Below are 24,034 nucleotides of genomic sequence, written 5' to 3' on the forward strand. Positions count from 1 at the left end.
CACCAGTTTGAAGGACATTCATCACTCATTTTATGTCTCCCTGCCCCCGCCCCTCTTCCCCTTAGGCGTCCCATTGGCCAGGTCCAGCATCAGGAGCGCCAAGAGAGGGCCGACGGCCTACCTGCGGCGCAAGGAGCGCATGCTGCGCATCTCCGTCCGGCGCATGGTGAAGAGCCAGACCTTCTACTGGACCGTGCTGGGCCTGGTGGCCCTCAACACGCTGTGTGTGGCCATCGTGCACCACCACCAGCCCCGGTGGCTCTCCGACTTCCTCTGTAGGTCGCCTCCCCCGGTCCCGTCCCGCGTTGCGTTGAGCCGCCACTCCGGGACCCTTAATTGTTCTTTCAGGCTGGATTCAGGGTAGTGCCCTTTCCCTGCAGAGAGTGCGGTCAGAACAAGGAGGTCCACGCCCGTGTTCATCTAAAGAGCATCTGTAGCAGTTCAGTGTCTTTCACTCTTGAGTTTCCTCTGCTGATTGCCTGCACTGTTGCTTTCCTTTTGCAGACTATGCAGAATTCCTCTTTCTGGGTCTGTTTCTCACTGAGATGTTTTTGAAGATGTATGGCCTGGGACCCAGACTGTACTTCCACTCATCCTTCAACTGCTTCGACTGTGGAGTGAGTTCATTCCTTTTTCTCTGTCATCCTTTACTAACATGACCGAATCAGTTGATTGAGAGAAACAATGTGAGTGTACATACCTGTATGTGTGTTTAGGAGACAACCATTATGTATGTTTAGGGATGTCTCAGAAATGTGTTCTAGTTGTCCACATATGAAATTATTTGCAGCTATGTAGACAGCTTGTACTGAGTTGTCTATATTGTTTTCTTATGCAAAACACTGCATTTATTTCAATACTTCCTCAAATTGATGTGTTACTTTTAAAATGTAGACAGTGTAGACAATTTTACCCTATTCCAGATCATTCAAAGAATATGGAATAAATTACTCCCTAATAGAAAAGTGTATTCTTTGCTAACATAACTGATATTGTATACCATGCTTGGGACAACAGGTGTAAATTTCACAGAAAATCTAAAAGAATAGTTTGTTGAATAAAGCCTCTCTGTTGTTTTCTGCTGTCTAAAATCTGCTAACCCCTGCTTGTCTGTGCTGGTCACTGTGCTTCTCAGGTGATTGTGGGCAGCATCTTTGAGGTGCTCTGGACGTGCTTCAGCCCCGGCATGTCTTTCGGGATCAGCGTCCTGCGAGCCCTGCGCCTGCTGAGGATATTCAAGATCACCAAGTGAGTGTGCGAACAGTCGTGAGTGTGCACGCGTGCGTGCGAGAGATCACCAAGTGAGTGTGCGAACAGTCGTGAGTGTGCACGCCTGCGTGTGAGAGATCACCAAGTGAGTGTGCGAACAGTCGTGAGCGTGCACGCCTGCGTGTGAGAGATCACCAAGTGAGTGCGCGAACAGTCGTGAGCGTGCACGCCTGCGTGTGAGAGATCACCAAGTGAGTGCGCGAACAGTCGTGAGTGTGCACGCGTGCGTGCGAGAGATCACCAAGTGAGTGTGCGAACAGTCGTGAGTGTGCACGCCTGCGTGTGAGAGATCACCAAGTGAGTGTGCAAACAGTCGTGAGTGTGCACGCCTGCGTGTGAGAGATCACCAAGTGAGTGAGCGAACAGTCGTGAGTGTGCACGCCTGCGTGTGGGAGATCACCAAGTGAGTGTGCGAACAGTCGTGAGTGTGCACGCCTGCGTGTGAGAGATCACCAAGTGAGTGTGCAAACAGTCGTGAGTGTGCACGCCTGCGTGTGAGAGATCACCAAGTGAGTGTGCGAACAGTCGTGAGTGTGCACGCCTGCGTGTGAGAGATCACCAAGTGAGTGTGCAAACAGTCGTCAGTGTGCACGCCTGCGTGTGAGAGATCACCAAGTGAGTGTGCGAACAGTCGTGAGTGTGCACGCCTGCGTGTGAGAGATCACCAAGTGAGTGTGCGAACAGTCGTGAGTATGCACGCCTGCGTGTGAGAGATCACTGTTCACTGTTCCTGAAGATCAAAGTGAAAAGTGAAAATAGATAAAGCAGAGATGTATTTAAGTTTTGTGTTCAACCTTTATAGAATCTCTTCAGTTCTTTAACAGTACAGTATTGGCATTGTATAAACAGGGAAAGAACTTCATACAAGAGATTTATTAGGCAATACATTGTAGCAGGGAGTATTAGATGTTTACAGTGAGCTCCATAGCATTTGGGAAAATACATATTTTTTATCAACTTAGTTCTATACTCCACAATTTTAAATTTGTAATCAAACAATTCATATGTGGGTAAGAGCAGATTCTCACCTTGGCTTCACCATGTAGAAATTACACTACATGTGTATTACAATTTGATACATTTGATTACAAATCTAAAATTGTGGTTTACAGAGCCAAATCAAGAAAAAAATATGTCTTTGTTTTGGATATAATAGGGCTCACTATGTATTTGAGAGACTTAGGGCAAGGTTTATGTACATAAAACTCCCGGTCAGTGGTCTGACGATGGTATGTTGGTGCGCACGGATGAAATTATCGTCTAATTTATTAAGGCTACAGATAATTATGCAGTGAATGGGACTGCCTGCTAATCACATTTTGTGTATGAAGCAGTGTTTAAAATACTTCATTGGACGTGGGGAAATTGACGTACCTTCTGGTGCAACATGAGATGGTATCCAGCACTGTGGTCCACACATGACAAAACTGTCATAGTCCAGCTGTGCTAGCAGTTGTCCATTGAAGTGATCCAGATGCGAGATAGTGTGATGATGTAAGGCTTGTCTGTTGGTGGGATGAAATGGGAATGTGTGGGAGGTTCTGGGTCTTCTTTTATTTCTCCCAGAAGCATAATTATTTCTATGGCTGGGTGTTTGTCCTGGAAGTCACAAGTCTCTCTGATTCCATGCCTTATGTCTTTTTTTGGCAGTTCTTTCCCCATTTTTCTGTGCTTTCTGTGATTTTTTTGGCGGTTTCGGATGGTAACTATAACGCAGCCTGCAGTCAGCTGCTGCAGTCAGTGACAACAGGCACTCCATCAAAGACTCAAACCTTCCAATTTAGGGCTCAACTCTAACTAAAGATATAAAAACAAACTCACAGTAACCCTGTTTTTTTTATAATTGTAGCAATGCCATTTCAGCATGCTCTGTTTCTAACAATGTTCTGTTAAAGGCAAAAATCATGCTTTGTCCATGATGGAAAAAAGCAATGAAATACAGCTACTCATATTTTTCTACTAGTGCCAGCTGCTCACTGATTTTTTTGAAACTTCAAGCCCTTGTTCCTGTCGCGCATGTCATTTCAATCATTTTCCTCTGCTACGCATGAGATCTATTGGTTAATTTAATAAATTGAATTTTTTTAACAACTTTTCTGTAACTGCTCCGTGACAATAGGCAATATTTTTTTGTGACGAACACCCAGCCTCAATTAATGCGTGGCTGCTTAATCTGTACCATCTGATGATTTTCTGCTCAGGGAGTTTTATCATAGTTTGATTCTTATTGTAGAGATTTTCTGAGTGCATTTTTGCTGCCTATACCTGTGTCTCCATCCTGTTTGTGCCTTGATTTATGCCTGCACTATAGAGCGGAGAAATCTCATGCAAAAATTTTCCCTCGTTAATTGTGTAAACTTTAATAAATTCACCGGATTATGTGATCTGCCTCACTTTTAATATCTCTGCCTGTTATGTGCGCGATCCTCCCTGAAATGCTTATGCATTAAGGATAGAAGTGCACCTTGCAATGACTCACATAAAATGACATATCATTCTGCGCTTCCAGCCCCGTGTGCCTGTTTGATACATAAGACGAATGTTTCTGGGGCAGAATGTGCGATATGTACACCTGAAACTAGTCTCAAAAGGCTTAGTAAATCTGGCCCTCACTTTGGGACTTTGGTGAAGGCATTTGATTTTGCGCCCACACTCTTTGGAGTTCCCTGGCTCTTATGTGACTCTTTATTATCTCTTCTGAGACCTCTTCAGGCACCTCCAATAGCTTCTGGAGCATTACTTGTACTTGTTCCACAAGGAGGAATGCCCTTCACTGCTTCACTTCAGGCAGCATTTCTGGCCTGCTCTCTATGGTTTTCCCTGGAGTCAGCGAAAAGACATCATAATCATATAAAAACGTAATCTGTCCTTTCTCAAAAGTAACAATTGTTGTTGAAGGGCATCACTCGCGTAAGAGGGTAATTAGCGCTAATCCTCTGTCCAATCACACTTCAGGGCTGTGTTCCAAACTTCCTCCTTAAGCCCTCAAGCCCTCAGATGGGGCTGTGTGTGACATGGCAGGATATCAGCAGCTCTGCAGTAAGAGGCCAGATTGCTAGCACCAGTTTTGGAGGCTAGTCACATGCAGCTCTTTGTGTGGTTCGTGGGATCTGTATGGTGTATTTTTGGTTGCCACTTCTTTTGTCGTTTTCTCCAAATGATCATTGGTTGTGTATTTGTGAAGCTTTATTAAACTATGCTATGTAATTTTTATATATTTATTTAAAGGAACCTCATTTATATAGTGGTTTTCTTTATGGAGAATACACAAAGTAATGTTTGGTGTGCTCAACAGACTTGTCCAATCGCATGCTCTGTTATTTCAGTTAGACAGCTTATGGTGGCAGAGCTCAATGGTGTCCTCACACTGGAAACTCCAGAAATAAGCCTGGAGGGAGAATAAAGCATGCAGAAAATAATGTATAAATAAGAAAGAAAAGGGTCTTATTTAATATAAACAAATTACTTGGCAGCTATCAGCAGAAGTATCTGGAATGTTCTCTCCAGAAGATGCAGTCCAGAAGTGCATCTTATGCTCTTCACATTGAAGAAGTTCTCTTGATGGTTCGGGCTACATTGCTTCGTGTTTGCTCACTGAGAAGTGGGCGAAATGAGCTAATTATTACTATCCTGGTGAGCCATTGAGTTAAACACAAAATAATTGGTTGAATCATCAGCGAATCAAAACAAAAAGATTGAATCAAATCAAAAGCTCCTTATTCGTCTCACGTAGGAGGTCAAAAGATGTTTCTTTGCCTTAACTGAACTCTAGCTCTCAACTTTTGTCCGGTCGTCATGCTGTGCCTTGTACGTGCGCTGTGATGTATCTGATGGGCCACTGAGTCATAAACTCTGTGCCCTGACGTAACCTCCGTGGGCTTGTGTCGTACAGATACTGGGCGTCCCTGAGAAACCTGGTGGTGTCTTTGATGAACTCCATGAAGTCGATCATCAGCTTGCTGTTCCTGCTGTTTCTCTTCATCGTGGTCTTTGCGCTCCTGGGCATGCAGCTCTTCGGCGGCAGGTACATCTCAGGACACCGCCTTGTCTGCTCTCTTGCGGGAGACGCCTGCATCTCGCATACTTTATGCTTTATTTCAATCTAACACCTCTTCAAATGCTTTTAATTACTTTGTCATAATTTTTACTTCAGGCCATTTAGCAATCATGATTAATTTGAAGTGGCATTGATCACTGTTATTGCAAATCCCTGATATGTCTCTTTATAATTTTAGGTCCAGTACCTTCTAAAGTCTATTGTTACCACTCACTTTTCTTCTTCTTCTCCAGTATTGCGATACCCATGTAGTTATAGCTGCTATAAGTGTGTCTCCTGGCTACATGACTATTTCTAGGACCTGTCGTGTCAATGAATGTCATTGTTTAGGAATCTAAAATGCCTCAATTCACAACTGTACCCTGCAACGCAGATGGGAAAAAAGCAAGTGTTAAAAAGACTTTAGAAGCTGTCAATCCATCACATATGGTAGGGAAAGCAGCCAGTCATTTTTAATAAAGGAAACTCTACCGCAAATGTCATCTGATCCTTTTTTCCCTGCAGGTTCATCTTTGAAGATTATACCCCCACTAACTTTGATACCTTTCCAGCTGCCATCATGACTGTCTTTCAGGTTTGGCTCACGATACTTTCTCTCATGAATGCTGCTCGGGACCCTTAATCATGGCTCTAACCGCAAATAAACATTCTGGCTCCAGTGGTAGCGTCTTTAGCATAGGTCCAGTGTTCTTTAGTATGCGTCCTCCGTAAGAATGTCATCAGAATTTGTCTTTGTAATTTTGAAGCAACCTTGGCCAGCTCTTAGTATAATTGGGCTGCGTGATCTGCATTGGTTCTGGGTTGTCATCATGCAGCACTCGCTGTGGGATGGCAGTACAGCATAATGGTCAGAAAACTGCACTTGTAATTCTGAGAAGCAAAATTATGCTTTTGGGAGAAATTGATTGAATCCTTGGGTTGGGCACCCCCCATTGTTCCCTTTGAGCTAGTTACTACACGTAGATTGCTTCAGTAAAATACCCAGCTACGTACTGTGACAGGACTGTGTGCAAAGGATGTAAGCTGTGTAATTTGCTGTGGATAAGTACGTCTGCTAGGCTCTGACAGTGTAATGTAAATCCTGTCCACAAAAACAGCAAGTGACACTCAATGACAGTCATACAGAAATGCAGAGATGGTAGTATATTTGAGGTACCACCAGCTTTTTGTTGAGCGCTGTTTTTAATATAATTGTACACCAGTTGTGCCCCGATGTAATTATTCCACACACTCTTGATGTGGTTAGTTGCATACTAGTTACACGTACTTGAAATGATTCTAATTACACAAAGATACAGTAGGTGAAGAATGCATGACTCCCCATGACAGAATTACTTAATACTGTTGTGTATGGGGTCATTCCCTCAGATCCTGACAGGAGAGGACTGGAACGAGGTAATGTACAATGGGATTCGCTCCCAGGGTGGAGTGAAGTCTGGTATGTGGTCCTCCATCTACTTCATCGTCCTCACGCTATTTGGCAACTGTATCCTTGAGTTTGACTGAAAACACTGATTTACTCCTTGAATGATATCATCTAGGTACTGATTATGTATGTGCTTGGTTCTGATGATCTATTCAGTATTTACAATTCCTTGAGAAAACTGATCAGACACACTGCTAAATGTCTTCTTGGCCATTGCTGTGGACAATCTGGCGAATGCTCAGGAACTTACCAAGGTATGATCTCACTAGAAAGATGTGTTTCTCTGTGTTATTATTTTTTCGTTTAACCTTTATTTAACCAGATTAGTATCATTGAGATTAAAATCTCTTTTGCGAGAGACCTGCCAAAGGAGATTCATAGCAGAGTCTGAAACAGCACCTGAAATCTAATATTGTGGGAATAGTTTTCTTCTGTGAATAGTTGCTGCCCTTGCATGGGTTGACAGTACAACACAGCTGGTAAATCCAGTGGTGCTACAGTAGGTATGCGCGCTGCTCTTTGCTTCTTCCAACCCCCTCCTCTCCTTTCTGTCAGGATGAAGAGGAGGCAGAAGAGGCCTTCAATCAGAAACACGCCTTGCAGAAAGCCAAGGAGGTTGGGCCCATGTCCTCTCTGATGTCATCAGAGTAAGTGGCCTGTGTGCTCCTCCCTGCCTGTCACCCTAATCCTGCCCCGGCCCTGCCCCGCACCACACGTACTAACAGTACTAACACCCGCAAGTGTCTTCTGGGACAAAGCGCCGCAGGCCTCTGGCCGCACGTCCAAAGACCCCGCCTCTGGATCTGAAGTCAGAGGCGGAGGCTGGAGGATCCTTTGGGATCTTCCTTTCAATATGCAAGAACAGGAAACAGCTCGTTGAGCTTGAGTAAAATAAGCAATTCATTTTATCATTCATTGGCTTGAAACAGGTGCTTAGAATAGATTTCTGAAAGCAACATTATTGTAAAAATAGTAATGAATGGTGATGATACCCAGTATAATAATAACAAGACCGAAATATGAGGTATAAAACATAAAGCCAAAAAACCCTTGTAAAAGCCTGTGCTATTACTTGGGGCATTTTACGTGCTTATTCACTGCGCATATGAAACAGTATTTTGCATGAAGGAAAAAATAATGACAAGAACTCAGTGAAACAAAAGCTTTGTTATTGCTCCCAAATGCATATACTATTACGATGCTATTAAGTGCACAATACACCTCTGCTGTTGTGTGTGACAGAGCAGAAGAGTGCACAGTTATTTGGTTTAAGTGAAAATTACATAAATGTAACATGAGAATGCAGTGGCTCTCGAGTCTGAAAGTGACACGTGGGAAAGATTTAATGGGCTTACAGGTGGATCATTTGCCCCAAAAAATTGCAATAAAGCAAAGGAAATGTGACTCCCTGACTCAATGCTTAGCTACCAGCATTTCGGGGAGATGGACAGTGGGAATCAAACTGTGCTGGACAAGAGTCCTGGCCTGAGGATGTGATTGTAATTCAAGCTGCTTCCTGGCGCAGGTGCCAGAATAAATGGGGTCCCCATGTTGCCATCCAGGCCGAACCTGGCTTCCTCAAGGGAGAGCTGAATAGAGCTCCAGAGAAGTGCTCTTTAGCCCTCCCGGCACTCGCTGTGAAGGGCTTCCGACCGAAATTGTCTGAAGCTGCGTGTCAAAGATGGAAGAGAGAATGCTTAACGGAGCTCATAGCCATTCAAGAGCACAATACGTAAAAAAAAGCGGGATCTTCATCTTTTCCACCTGTGTCTGTTTCCCTGCGGTACTCCAACGTGATATCAGATCAAAAAACTATTCACAAGATCACTAAGCAATTAAATCTCAGTGTCCAAACTATCAGAAGAAACAAGATCATCTGTTTACGACGTTATATTTTGTTTTAGCTTTTGCTAGCATCATTTTCTTTGAGTAGCGGTAAATTGAACTGGGCATCACCATGGCAACTGGCAGGCTTCCCAGTAAATGCAGAGGAGAGCCCGAACCGTCGTCATAGAAACAGTTTTTACAGCCTTCAAAATGACAATACTAGACCTTTTAACACAACCGACTGCAGTACTGAACAGCCACTTTCATTTCTGAATTGGTTATCAGTAAACTACTGGCTACCTGACACATTTTTAGCAAGTGTTATGTTTTTTCTTAGAACATTTGGCCTTTTAGCATCCAAGTATTTTCAGAGTATTACTATGAAGAGAAATTTGAGCATATTTAAATAGATGACTTGACATTAGGATGATTCTCTGTTAGATCAGAGCTCAAAGCTAAAGTGTTAAACTGTTAATTCAACTATTCACACCAATAGTCAGATATTACCATCATCTGATTGTGAACCATTTATGTGCTGTAGCTATAAATAGGCAAAGTTATGATTGTTGGAGGAACACTTTTATTTTATCGAGCGAAACTAATAGAGCAGTAATGTCAGTGTCTCTGTCAATGGTTGTGTCCAAAAAAAGGCATCATTAAATATGCTTTTGTGCATTACAGCTTTATGCTGTATTGAAGTGGCTATTTATTACATCCTCTGTCATCAAATTTATTTTGGCACACAGACCTAAATATATTTTTTTTCTAACCTCAGCCTTGGTTTTCCCTTCTGGCTTTACGAGATTTGGATTTATAAATATATAGAATTATGTTTTTTCTATTATATTTAATATTTGTTAATATTTGTTTGCAGGCATTTACAGTAGGTTCCCAGGTAATTAATTTCTCTTAGAACTGGAACAACTGTTTTTCATCTGGAAAATTATGCAGATAAAACAAATGAGCCCTGGAAAATATTACAGATTTTGAGGTTGCTAAAAAGTTGTTGCTACAGTGGTAAACAAATGTACCAGATTGGTTATCATTTCTGAAGTTGTGAAATAAGCACCTACTGCCTTTTGTTTCACATTTTTCAATTTCAATTTCAATTTTCCTTCTTAGAAGTGCATTTTTGGTTCTTTACAATGCAGCTAGCACTGTCTCCTTCCTTGGCATTCAAAGAGAGTCACATTATATTCATATTTGACATTTGGAGAGTTGTTGTCGGCATATTGCCTGAGCTTGCAGATTATCTGAGAATTTGCTCTTGCTGATATATTGTTGAATCATGACTGGCTGTGGATACAGTGAGAGAAAATGCTCAGCTCACCATAAGCGTTCCCAGGGGATTGTGGGATGTAGTATGAGCGATATCTTTCGTGTTGTCTTTGAATACTGCGACTGTGAGCAAATTTGCACTTGCTGATTTGGTATGATGTTGCCGCAATATTTATTTTTGCCCTAATCTTTCTCAGCCCCTAGCTCAATACGTTCTAGCAAGGTTGCATTTTAGAAGGAATCTACAAACGTCACACAGGCTTTTTCATTCAGAAATAACTCCTGGCAAGTATTACCCGTCTAATCAATTTTTTTGTGTTTCGGTGGCATAGTTACTATGTTGTGCAGTTTTATCCCTCAAATTGATCATTACTTTCATATCTCCGTCTATACTTAAAGGTAGGTTTGCAAATTCAACACGTTTGTCTTGAAGAAATTTGCCTGAGGAGATTCGAATGCAATTCTGACTGCTGTTATGCTGAAAAGGGAATGTCCTCACTGCATCTCCCAGACGTCCTTTTGCAACACATGCCTTGAGCAGGACAGGAAACCTTATCTTTGGTTGTGTGGCCCTGCGGCAGTGTGGGGGCCACTCAGGGCAAATGCGGCTGGAGTCACAGCTGCAGGCTGCATGCTGATGCACACAGTGAGCAGATTCTGCACTGCCAAGCATGCCTGATACCCCCTTGCTCCCCCCCACCTCCACCCCCAAATCAACCCCCGGGATACTAATGCATGCATCTGACTGGTCAGCATGCCAATCAAGTCATTACCTGAAAATGACAACGAAAGGGAGGGGAAAAAATACAGTGACACCAATCACATTTTTTCGGGGTGTGTTTTTTTTGACATCAGGTTTTGAGAGCAAGCATTGTGTATCTATGTTTTATACCTGTGCCATTTCTCTGAAAGTCTTAACATTCCCAAATTCTTTGGATATTGTTTGTCTTGCACCTGTTGATGTTGTTTGGATCTAATACTGCTACCATCTTGTTGTCATGTGACGCTTTGCTTGCCTAGTGACACAGACCAGAACATTTTCCTACCAATTCATGTCGATAAATTTACCTCCTTAATGACATAGTACAGTTGGTTTTCATTGACTAAAAACCAGCATTACACAGAAATTATCGATGTCTTTAGAAACACAGTTTAGTGGAACAAACATCTAATCTCAGTTGGCTTGACTTATGTTTTTGGACTGTGTCACTGGGATTGTTTTGTCTGTTCACAAAAACACTAATGTCTTGTTTTCAACCAATCGCTCATTGATTACACGGACTACACAAGAGTACAAGTGCGAGTAAGTAATGCAGTCTGTTCACTTATATTCAAACAAAACCTGTCTGATTTTCTTATCTCTGTAAATGTCTTTGTCCTAATTAATTTTCTCACAGCTAGACTTTTATATCGAGTTTGGTACACGCAAAATGTTTCTTATGGTTCTTTCTCCTGTCTCCACTTTGGCTTTTCCCATCCCCTTGACCCAGAACATGTTTACTATGGCTGTAATGATTGCATTTGATTGCAACAGAGTTATTATTCTGTTGATTATTTAATATTATTTACCGAGCTCTGAAAATCAGAACCATTGACGAGTTCTCAGATGTATTTCAAATGTTCATTCACTGATACAAGTTAATCATATGCATTTTGTTTGCACGGCACCATCATTTGCACACAAATAAACAGCTATTTTAAGAAAAGGCATTTTAGAAATGGCTTTTGAAGGTAGTTCTTTGAATGAATTTATGTTTTTTAAAATAATTTATTTTATTTTTTTAAGTGCACATTCTGCTCCACTCCAGCCTGCATATTGACTGTTCTTACTCTCTGCTTTCAGGAGGAGAAGGAGGCCCTATCTGTACAGGAAAAGAGCCATACACAGGAGCCGGCCAGCTTACATTGCGGAGACGGCCCTGGAGAGCCTGGCAGAGAGAGCAAATGACCAGGCGCTCAATGGCTCTAACTCTTTCATGTCCAGGAGAGAGAGGAGAAGAAGGATGACCATGTCAGTGTGGGAGCAGAGGACCAGCCAGCTGCGCAAGCACCGGCAGATGTCCAGCCGCGAGATTCTCTTCAGCAAACCCCCTGAAGACCTGGAGCCGCCCTCCAGCTGCCTCCATCTCCGCAAACCCCCCCACACGCCCACCGAGAGCCTGCGGTGCCTCCCCGAAACCGCCACGCCCCTCGCCGCCCCCCTCCCCGACCCCACCGTGCCGATAGACCCGCCGGCGTCCGACCCGCCCGCGGACATGCCCGCGCTCCCTGAGCCCACCCTGTCCGCGCCCCTGCCCGAGCCCCCGGAGTCGGAGCCCGTCCCGCCGCAGGGGTCCGAGGGCAAGCTGGGCGTCACCAACCACTGCCACCCGCCCCTGGAGGGCCGGCGGAGCCCGCGGCTGAACGGGGAGCGGCGGCAGCGCGTGGCCCGAAGGATCCGCCCGCCGCCGGGGGACGCCCTGTCGCCGGACGCCGGGCTGCGGCCCAGGAGGCACCGGCACCGGGAGCCCCAGCCGGACGGCAGGAGCACCGACTCCCCTCACAGCGAGGGCGGCGACTCCATCGGCCTGGACCGGAGGGCCGCAGAGGAGTGCGAGGACGTCGAGAGGAAGGCCAAGACGGGGGGAGACTCCAGCCAGGCCGAGAGAGGAGAGGCCGAGGAGAGGTGAAGAATGGACCGCACATTCATACAGGATTTGGTTTTGGGATTCTGGTAATAGGTGGTACTAGGTGTAAGCTTGCTGGGGCTAAAAAAGCTTCAGTGCACCTTTTCTAAAGAGTCTAATATAGACAGAATGGGGAGCAGCCAGGCCAAAAACAAAACAGAATGCTAAACTTCGCAATAGACAATACAGCTAGGGACCCTCTTAAATGAAGATACATAGGTCCGCTATGGCAAAATTAGCAAATTACACTTCAAATGTGGTTAAAGGGAAAAGCCTCAAGATTTCACAGTAGCAGTTGTCAATTGCTCATATCTTTTGACTCTCATTTGTAAATATTTATTTTTATATGTTGCACATTTCACATCCAATTAGAAAAGAATGAGTGCCCTGCTAATTTCTTTATATTAGGAAGTGGATGTGAAACAATCCTGTTTAGACCTGCAGTGCATTGCACTCGCTGTCTCTCTCTCTCTCTCTGCTGACCATACTTTTGAAAGCAGGTAACGACTGCCATTGAATGAATTTCAGAATTAGACAATAGTTTAAGCTACAGTGGCACAGGTTTGAATTTCTTGCAAGGTGCTTGGGAATTACATGAAATATTTGCACAAAACTGATCTATGAAGAATCTGTGAACTGTTAATATTTTATGGACTACAGAATATAGAATATTGGCTCCTTTCTCTCTCTGCTTCTTGGGTCTTGAAGTGATCAGTGTTTACACACTGTAGAAAAAGTTCTTGGTAACTATTGAGACTGGATTATAATAAAATCAGCGTTCTGTTCTTTGTTTGGGGAATTATAACCAGAAACATTTGCATAGCTAATGAAATGTATTACTGGTGCTATGAGAGCATACACAGTTCCCTTGCTCATTCTATCTTGCTGAACTTTGCATTGTTTATTGACAAGATGAGTCATGTGAAACAAACTTTGTATGAGCTGACTCAACTTCATATTTCTACACAAGACAGTTCCACATGGAAGTTTTCTAGTGTTAAATTATCTGAAGAGCTAATTCAGCTCAGGAGGGATAAACTGGAGTTGATTCAACCTTGATCATTTCGTTTTTTTATTGTTTCTCTTTTAATACCTTACCTTTGCTTCTGCTAGAAATGTTTTAATCATAAGCAATCCGTAGTGGTAATTAAAATACAGAGTTATGGTAAGTTCACTTTCAGTCATCGGTGCACTGAAAAACAACACTTTGGTTCCTTAGAATCCTCCTCTGCATCTCTTTTCCCTGGACAGGTTGGATGACTCTGATTTCCCAGAGTTCTCTGGGGCGGCTGAGTCCAAGCCCATGCTGAGCTCCCCCCAGCTGCTGAAGAGTGAGGCAGAGGAGAATCCAGCGGGGGAGCCGGCCACTCTACAGGTCACTGAGGAGTCGGCTCTGGAGCTGCCCAAAGCCACCAAGGGCCTGGGTGAGGACGAAAGTAACCCCCCCTCTCAGATCACTGAGAAGTGTCCCCTCAACGCCAGCATTGTGATCGAGGTGACAGGTGATCCGTCATCGCTGGAGCTGACTCCTATAACAGGTATGAGGACGACTTCCTGCTGTCAGTGCCCCAGTGCTAAAATGCTTGAAAGACAGCGATGCCACTTTATGCAAGTACCATAAATCAAGCTCCCTACCTCTATTCCTTTTTCAGCATTCAGTGAGCCTTCCTGAGGACATATATGGAGAGCAGTGTAGTTATAATGGTTAGGGAACTGGGAACCGTTAGATTACTGGTTTGATAAATGTTAAGTACCATTGTGCAAAGTACTTGACCTCAATTCTTTCATTATATATCTGGCTTTATAAATGGATGCTATGCAGAAATATACTGTAAACATCACTCTGGATAAGAGAATTCACTGTATGGTTGTAATATAATGTATATTCTCCCATGTTACCATGTGTATGTGCTTATGTGTGTGCATGTATGCATGTGTTCATGCCTGTAAGTGAGTTTCATGGAGCTCAATGTGTACAAGCACGTGGATACAGAATCACACTTTTTCTGTACATTACCCTATAATTTCCATAGCTAATGTACAGTCAGACTGTACTCATGGGTGTGTGCGTGTGTGCATGTGTGGTTGAACAGTAATTTGAGTTGTTTTTATGGACAGTATTGGCATATTGCCAAAGAATGTTCTGGATGAGTGATCGTCACTTACATATATTTAGAGTGAATCCTGTATGGAGAGGAAGGCCTGCAAGCAGAGGTGATCCCTTTGTTTTTAATAGCCACATTAGATAATATCTTCTGGCTTTATTTTGGTCTGTACTGCCCACACAAAGAGCCAATTGAGCTTCCAGGAGCTCTCAGCTTGTCATTGGACCGGTTTGAAAATATGATTTATAGTGTGATGAGAGCCTACTGTATGTTTTTCAGTGGAGTAGGCTGTCTCAGCATTGTCCTTTCATTTATTTCAGCCACAGGAAATGCTTGCTGCCTATTGTGTGCTTTAATTCAGAAGAAAGCTCCAGTAATGGGGGAATGCTTGGCTCCAAGCATGATTCCCCTTTATTTCACCTCTGCTGAATTATTTGCAGGCAAACCTTAGAACAAGGCTTCGTTGTCGTGCCTTTTTCCAGTTGATTCATGAATTTTACTTTAGACTGTAAGAAATAAAATGCTGTACCGCAGATTGTTTACCACAGTTTTAAATTTGACTGCTGGGCAAAATGAATGCATGTCAGGAATAGTTTGAAATTTTACAAATTAGGACAAGAAGCGACACATGCTTGTATCAGAAAAAAACATTGACAACCTGTATGTGGAATACACAGTCCTGAGAGTCGCATACAGCACTCCACGAGTGATTTTTGCCCCTACTAATATATTAAGAATTGTTTGGTGTACCTCTCTCCCAACATTCCTAATGGGGAGAGTACTTAATCCAGATTGTAACTGATTTCAATGATCTCTAAAATACTGTATATAAACATTTGCAGGATGGCATTTGGCAGGCTGTTGACAGTCCTGATTGTGTAACGTGACTAAGACGCAGGTCACAGGGACACGTCTGTATTTTGCAGTGAACAGTAAGGATGTGGAGGCTGCCAAGGCAGATAAGGAAGAAGACGAGGGACCCAGCCAATCCAATGCTGTGCCACCAGACAGCATGTTCATCTTTAGTGCCACCAACCCGTAAGACTATGCACAGACACCCATGTGCTGTGCAGAGACTCCTACTGTACACTCATGCATGAATGCAGGGACTGACACATAACCATACATACAGTACATGCACCTGTACTATACACATGCCCACACACACACACACACATAATCATACATACAGTACATGCACCTGTACTACACACACACACACACACACACACACACACACGTATGCACACATGCCCACACACACACACACACATAATCATACATACAGTACATGCACCTGTACTACACACACACACACACACACACACGTACGCACACATGCACACACACACACGCACACGCACGCACACACACACACACAGCTGCTCCTGTTCAAGTGCTGATCTGCTGCTGACTCTGCGTGTCTCTCGTGCCCTCCCCAGGGTGAGGAGGGCCTGTCACTACGTGGTGAACCTGCGCTACTTTGAGATGTGTATCCTCCTGGTTATAGCGGCCAGCAGCGTCGCCCTGGCTGCGGAGGACCCCGTCGCCACCAACTCCTACTGGAACAAAGTGAGACTTCGCTGGGCCCTGGGGCGTCCCCTGCGCACCTTACAGAGATACAGTGCTGCACGCGATAAACACGCTCTGTGCAATATGTCTTTCAGAGACACATGATTTATTTGTTTCCTGAGAGTTTGGTTTTGTGTTTATATTTTTACGATATGTGGCGGGGTTTTTTTTCCTGAACACAAATACAAGGCTTCGGATTGGCCTTCAGACCCAGGCCATCACGGGCTGAAGCTTGAATGCATGCTGTCAGTGGTGCATTTTTCAGATTTCATGGAGCTTTGCTGCTACTCAGACTACACTGAAGCTCCCAGTAAGAAGGCTCGGAGACATGTGATTGGATCGTGCTCGGCTTAAACTGTTTCAGTAAACAGCAAAAAGAAAAGATTCTCCCAACGCATACAATGTAGTTTTAAACACTGCTTCAGCATCCTCCTGTTTGCTCTGATAAATGAAATGGGAAGGGAATTCAATATTGACCATTGCAGTCTGTAATGGTAAAGCATTCGTTTTCCTGTTGGTGGTGTTATTTTCACAATCACTATGAAAAGACCCTGGAGTGTAAACTAATCAGTCTGTATTTGTGCCATGGGTTTATTATTTCCCAGTTTGATCAGAATGGCCATAACGACCGTTAACTTAATTGCTTTGTGAAAGTTTCCCGTTGAGATCTGTCGAGAATCTCTCATGATACTGATGACTGAGGCAAATGAAGGAAGATATAAATGAACTGCTCCACAAGCAGAGGGGGACAGAAACAGCTGTCACACTTAAAGTGAAAAACTTTGCAGCTGTAATGAGCTCAAGTTCTCACTTGTCCAGTGAAACGTTCTCTCATTTGGGAGAGGAAGGTGCTCAGGGTAGTCAGAAGAGGATTCCCAAAATTCCCAAGCGTATGTTTTGAGTAAGCTTTGTCATTGCCTTTGTCCTGGTGTGTCTCAGCCTGTTTATTGTTTGTTGACATTCTGCAGGTTCTGCGTTACTTTGACTACGTGTTTACTGGGGTGTTTACCTTTGAAATGATAATTAAGGTAAGTGTTTTGTACCACTTTGTAGAAAGCTTATTTGCTTTATAAAACACTGTGTGCTGAAATAACAATTCAATAAAGTTACATTTCATTGAACAGATAAGCAAGAAAAGAGGGCTTTTTATTAAAGTGTGCTGTATGTTATGTTGTATATTATATTGTATCCTTATCTTGCATTTGATGAAGAGCTTGGAGGTGGTTTTGCCCCCACCCCCATTTTATATCAATTACAAAGGGAGATAAAACAGAGAATAAAGGTGGAGAGGGAGGAGGGGAGGGTTTGCAGTAAGGCAATAGACTAAGAATTCTCTCCCAAATCTCCAACTAAAATAAGTACACAGGTGATTCACGGACTCTATTGTCTGATGTAGTTTATTCAAACAATATCAGATACCCAGCGTGCGTCAGACAGTGCGTCTATAGTCTGGCTCAGCTGCAAGACCGCTCAGTGTAACCACAATGGACCGGAGTGCTTAAATAGAGAGCTTTTCTCTGAAATGGTAATTTACAGAAAAAAAGACTAATTTCCTTTGTTGATACAATTGGGCCTTGACATTTTTAGTAAAAAGAAAAGGTCAAATATGAGCTGGAAAGTGTTGTTTGCTACAGCCAAGACCTTTTCTAGGATTTTTTTTTTTTTTTAGATCCGTCACAGATGTATTGTAAGTAGAATTATGCCTGAGGTCTGTTTCTTGCAGATGATCGACCAAGGCTTGATTCTGCACGATGGTTCCTATTTTCGCGACCTGTGGAACATTCTAGACTTCATTGTGGTGGTGGGAGCTCTGATAGCCTTTGCCCTCACGTAAGTCATGCTATATTTTGGTGTAATTTGATCAAACTATATAGAACCAAGGAAGCTAAAACCAGAATTGGACTGGTACACAAGCTCTGACCGACATATTAACATGCTTTGTAACTGATATGGCTTATGCACAAGCTCTAATAACGTGTTATTCTTCTACACTTTAAAAAAAAATAATGCTGTCACCAGGAACAATGTAATAATACACTTTTTTCTGTTGTGTATATATAACCTACTTTCTCATGCAATGTGCATATTCACCACTTCTGTCTCCTGTTTTTCCTCTTCTTCCTTTCCCTGTGGCACTTCCAGGAATGTGTTGGGGTAAAATTACACTTTTTCCTCTTTTTCTCTTTATCGTGTCCTGCTCAATTTACCCAAACTTGTCATATGTGCTTTTCATGGCTTTCTATAACCGTCCAACACAGCCGAAGATTGTCCATCTTCTGGTTCCACTTTAAATAAATACAAACATAAGATGTTTTAGCTTTTGACAGACGTGTGGGAAGTTTCTACTTAATGTCTGTCTGTCTGTCTGTCTGTCTGCAGGAATAACAAAGGTCGTGACATCAAGACCATAAAGTCCCTGCGCGTCCTTCGGGTCCTGCGTCCCCTCAAGACCATAAAGAGGCTTCCCAAACTTAAGGTGCTGTACTAGCTAATCTCACCACAACTGAGAATCTTCAGAACGAGAAGTGCCTTTGACACATCTAGCGAGAGAGAAGACCAGCTTGCTTTTTCCACATTTATTTTTGTCCACGTTTCTCAACATGGAAAGGAGCTTGCACCAATAGGCAGGAGGAGGCACACTGGAAGATTGATAGAAGGGGTGATAAACCCGAGCAGCTAGGTGTGAAAAGATTTTGTCAGGCCTGGATTTCCCAGAGCTCACATGTTCCTCTACTCCCAGGAACAGACAGACAATGCCTGATACTGAGGAGATAAACCGCTCTGGGAACACAACAGAGAAAGGTCACTGTAAGGATTAAAAGTCTGGAATTTTTTTTAGAAGAGACTTTTATAACTAATAATATGTTACTGATTTTTTAACAATTGAGTATGGGCCGATGTGTTTTCCCTGAAAGCTCTCTAATGTTCCCACAAAGGGAAGTGCCCTTGCATACCCTAGTAAGCAAGAAAACCTCTAATTTTTACAGGATATGAGCAGTAATGAGAGGTCTGAACTTCTGGCCAGTGTCTTGACTATTCATGCGGATAGTGATGAGCTGCAGGGTTCTCTCCTCCTTTCTCCCTTTCTTTCTCTCCTTACAGTATTTCCGTCCTCTTTCTTCCTCTCCACGCAGGCAGTGTTCGACTGTGTGGTCACCTCCCTCAAGAACGTCTTCAATATCCTCATTGTCTACAAGCTCTTCATGTTCATCTTTGCAGTCATTGCTGTGCAGCTCTTTAAGGGGAAGTTCTATTATTGCTCTGATGGGTCCAAGGACACACGCAAGGAATGCCAGTAGGTGCCCACTCAACTTCTGCTTTTTTTCAAACATTAGTCAGTGTGAATTTTATATGGCATCAATATAATGAAGCTATCATTCAAGGGTTGAGAAGACAGTTTTCCAGTTGAAAAAAATAAATTAAGTCAAATCAGAGAAAACATTTTCCCTTAAAACATTTTTCCCAGATGCTCCGATGGTTATTAGGTCATTATAAGGGAGGTTATTAGATTTGAAGACACTGGAGATAAACCAATACAGAAAAACAGGGCTGACTTTGAGTCCTGTAGGACTTTATTTATGGCTTCAGCATTACACATCTATTTTGATTATTACTGCCTTCAGTATATCACATCTACTATATTTTGATTATTAATGCCTTTCGTGGAACACATCTACTTCAAGGCGTGGCAACATGGCTGAAAGGGTCACCATCATACTAGCTGTCCACGCTCGACTGAGTGTTAGTGATGTTGCGTTTCTGTGCTTGTGTGTCCTGTAGGGGTTACTATATTGACTACGAGAAGAACAAGAAGGAAGTAAAGTCCAGGGAGTGGAAGAGGCATGACTTTCACTACGACAACATCGTCTGGGCCCTGCTCACCCTGTTCACTGTCTCTACTGGAGAGGGCTGGCCACAGTGAGTGACGACGTTCGTTCATTTGACAAGAGGAAGCTTTGCGGTATACTCTGGTTTTTTCCTGAGGATTCTGCAGAACCAAATAAAGTGAATTTGTATCCAAACTTCATTTTAACAAATTTTCAAAGGTAAATACATTTATGTTCCACTTAAATGTCCAACTCTGAACCACCACCGTGGTTCAGCTGTCTTGCATAGACAGGTAACCAGCTCCTAAATTATCAATTAGTAGGCTACCGATATCTATGATATAATTTGATATAATTTCATAACTGCAGAAGTGGAGCAAAGAAGATGACTTGTTAAAAAGTTTTAATTTTTATTTTTTTAGCAACATTGCAGGGCCATTTTGACTTATAGATAGAAGATAAAATAATATATTTTAAAAAGATAGAAAGTTTGTATAGTAATTCAGAGTACTGTTGCTAGTAATAATAATTAACTTATTCCTATCTAAATAACAGTTGGCAGATTATACACTCACTGTGTATAAGCCACAGTTAAATTACTGAATTATGCTTACCTTGTATCCTCATGTATAAGAACTCAGTGTAAAATCTGTGTTCCTGTAAGAAATACTGCATGTGAGGTACAGGCAGCAGACACTGTGGACTTCAAAGATGTTCAGTGCCCATCTCTGTTCTATAGTGTAGTGTCCGCGTCCTGCGTTGGGTTTGGTTGAACCCTTATTTAGTACAGATACAAAGCCAGGAATAAAGAATAATTTGAAGCTGATGGATATATCAAAAATGGCTACGAGGGTGTTGTAGAATGTGCTCCGTACCCCGTAATGACGAGAAGGGTCTTCCAGGGTCCTGCAGCACTCTGTGGATGTGACAGAGGAGGACAAGGGGCCCATTCGAGGGAACCGCATGGAGATGTCCATCTTCTACGTCATCTACTTTGTGGTCTTCCCCTTCTTCTTCGTCAACATCTTTGTGGCCCTCATCATCATCACCTTCCAGGAACAGGGGGATAAGATGATGGAGGAGTGCAGCTTGGAGAAGAATGAGGTGACAGTACCTACATGTCTACACACACACACACACACACACACACACACACACATTCTCACACAAACACACGCACATTCACACACACATACACACACACACACACACACACACATACACACACACACACACACGCACACTCACACACACACACACACATACACACACACGCATAAACACACACATACACACACACAGGAACACATTCATTCCTCATTTTCCTTGACGTCGTTGGATTAGTAGCATGCTTATAATTTTTGTTCATCTGAAGTGTAGCATAGCAACACCTGTGAGGTTAAATGACTAAGAGCAAAATTCTGACCTAAATTCCCCAGTTCTGAGTGGTAAAAGTGAAATTCTTCTCTGTATGAATGGGTTTGTTCTAATCTTGATCATAGTATAAAATGGGCTTTGTATTATTTGAGGTTTAAGGTAGATAGCAGTCATTTTTATTTGTTATTAAAATCATTCAGATTAGAGTCCACTGTCTTAAGTAAATTAAGCTATTGCTTGAATGAAAGCTCTGCCTCAATACGCAAATGTTTTATGAATATTTAACCAACTTTAATGCAACAGCTCACAACATAAGCTGCATAAGGTTAGTCTTTGCTACTGGAATGTAACGTGTGCATTAAAATAGCCCAAAAAACTGAACCTGTACCTGAAGACTGAACTCCCCCTGGGATCTGGGCAGATGATGCAAAAGGGGCCCAAAACCCTTTCTGACAAACGCGCAGAAAGTAGAGCCGGAGGCTTTCCTCAGGAAAACAGAGCCTGTTCCTGAGAGGTATCCTTCAGTAAATATGTGCAGTCTAACAGGCATTTCAAAGTGCCCGTCATATGCAGACCCCAGTGGGCCATGTAAAAATCCACAGACTGCAGCAAGAGGCTTCTGTTCTCCCTGAGATTAACATCAGAGTAAGGAATTCTGCGCTGGGCTTAAACACAGTGATACAATGTGGAGGACCAAGTTTGAATTTACTGTACAATTTAACTGTTATGAATAAATATGGATATGTTTTTACATTAACAATGTTTTCATCATTAATGATGGTGAACGATGAGGGATCCGAGGTTTGGTTTAGTGCATTTTACACTACAGGTGTCGTGATGCTGTGATGGGGCACAAGCTATTTGCCGTGACAGAGCGTGTCAGAAGCTAACCTTCCCTTCCCTGTGCTTCTCTTCATCAGAGAGCATGCATAGACTTTGCCATCAGCGCCAAGCCCCTTACCCGCTACATGCCACAGAACCGGCACACCTTCCAGTACCGGCTGTGGCACTTTGTGGTCTCTCCCTCGTTTGAGTACAGCGTGCTGGCCATGATCGCCCTCAACACCGTGGTCCTCATGATGAAGGTAAGGCAAACAGAGGGACCCGTGTGTTTGGTGGAATGAATTTGGCCATTTATAAAAATTAATCATGAATTGTGAACTTTTTTTCTGACATGCAGTTTAACCACTGGGTTAAATAGTCGGGAGAATAGAGCAGTCAGAACGTTTTATGTTGTCGCTGGTTGTCGTTTTTGACCATTAAAATAAAAGACTGTGGGCAATATGCCGGCATCATAGGCATACACTGGAGAATTCTGGTTCTGGGGCATCCATCGTCAGCTACAGCCCGAAACTGCTGGGTTCTGTTCTCTCTAGTGAGCAATCATTCTTTGAAACGACACTCAGTCAGGTGTGGTCAGATGTGCAGACTCGACAGGAATGAGTCAGCTCCTTATTAAATATTGATTTGAATCCACCGGCCAATATTTTACATGCCCTCATTAACTTAGAGGACTTATTCCTCTCATAGCCTGAAGGATGTGTTACCTGAGAAAATTCATGGGTTGACGCCATGGCCAAGCTGGAACTCACTGAACCTTCCCCACTTCTAAATAGTCACATCTTGTGAAATTCTTTACTGTAACAGTACACCTCTCTTTGGAAATGTGATCTACTTCTGCATAATACTAAAAAATCCTTTATATACACTTGTTATTGATAGTGATTTTGTGTATGTGTGTGTGTGTGCAGTACCACTCTGCCCCACCATCATACGACACGGCCCTGAAGCACCTGAACACAGCCTTCACTGTGCTCTTCTCCCTGGAGTGCATTCTGAAGATCCTGGCCTTCGGCTTTTTGGTGAGCTGCTGCAATAACCACCAGTTACTCTTCAGCCAGTGCAGCATACAGAGCAGTAAATCTCCCGGCGAATGTGCTGCAGTACTCACAGCCCTCTTCTTGGGTAATGTAGTCTTTCTAGAGGAAGTTGTTGGGAAATTTGTTATGCATTTTTCTTCACTTTTCACTGAACCCCTGAGGCCCTCTTTACACAAGCCTTATTATGCCACCTATATCCAGTTTCTTGAATATGCAATGCGTGTGGGCTTTGGTAATTATGGTCTGAACACAAGAAATCGGATATGGTTTGGATTTGTCAAATCCAATTTGAATTGCATCTGGAGGTGGTCTGTATGAGGTTCTGCTGGTATTGAAACTGAATGTAAATGCTCCAGCATTCAATGTCCCCAGTCACCCACATCATACTGGCAAGTAGCCCTTTATCCCATAATACCCATAATTCCCATCACCCTGTTGTTCGGTGAGTTGTCAGGTGGGATGGAACCCTGAATGAACCAACGTGGGGAAATGCACATAATTGGATATGAACAGTGCTAAATTAGTAGGTGCTAGAATGAAATGTTCCAGTGTGCAGACGGTAGCTGATGCATCTCAGAGGTCCAGGAAGGCAAGAAAAGCAGCGGCAGAGCAGGAAGCCTTAGATGTAAGGCTTGTGTTTTGTGTATCCTGATAGTGTAGCAATGGGGCAGGGGGATTGGTGATGCGAACCGCTGCTGACTGTCATTGACACAACACATGCCAGGATATGCAACACGTTAAAAAAAAACA

At 43.0% G+C, this 24,034-nt stretch overlaps 1 protein-coding gene across 1 annotated transcript in view; it reads left to right on the top strand.

Moving 5' to 3' along the window:
- The window catches only part of LOC135253692 (voltage-dependent R-type calcium channel subunit alpha-1E), a 135,513-nt gene that overhangs the window by 94,730 nt on the left and 16,749 nt on the right, over positions 1–24,034 (top strand). Inside the window, exons 13-32 of the mRNA XM_064333288.1 lie at positions 66–275; positions 505–617; positions 1,136–1,248; positions 5,162–5,293; positions 5,831–5,900; positions 6,695–6,812; positions 6,939–7,006; positions 7,308–7,399; positions 11,701–12,522; positions 13,775–14,061; positions 15,555–15,666; positions 16,071–16,200; positions 17,169–17,228; positions 17,924–18,030; positions 18,580–18,676; positions 19,335–19,495; positions 19,981–20,118; positions 20,930–21,131; positions 22,325–22,489; positions 23,156–23,266. Coding sequence (XP_064189358.1) covers positions 66–275; positions 505–617; positions 1,136–1,248; positions 5,162–5,293; positions 5,831–5,900; positions 6,695–6,812; positions 6,939–7,006; positions 7,308–7,399; positions 11,701–12,522; positions 13,775–14,061; positions 15,555–15,666; positions 16,071–16,200; positions 17,169–17,228; positions 17,924–18,030; positions 18,580–18,676; positions 19,335–19,495; positions 19,981–20,118; positions 20,930–21,131; positions 22,325–22,489; positions 23,156–23,266 — 3,308 coding nt within the window. The remainder of the gene's footprint in view (positions 1–65; positions 276–504; positions 618–1,135; positions 1,249–5,161; positions 5,294–5,830; positions 5,901–6,694; positions 6,813–6,938; positions 7,007–7,307; positions 7,400–11,700; positions 12,523–13,774; positions 14,062–15,554; positions 15,667–16,070; positions 16,201–17,168; positions 17,229–17,923; positions 18,031–18,579; positions 18,677–19,334; positions 19,496–19,980; positions 20,119–20,929; positions 21,132–22,324; positions 22,490–23,155; positions 23,267–24,034) is intronic.

This window comes from Anguilla rostrata, chromosome 4, assembly GCF_018555375.3.
Source record: "Anguilla rostrata isolate EN2019 chromosome 4, ASM1855537v3, whole genome shotgun sequence".
Lineage (NCBI taxonomy): Eukaryota > Metazoa > Chordata > Actinopteri > Anguilliformes > Anguillidae > Anguilla > Anguilla rostrata.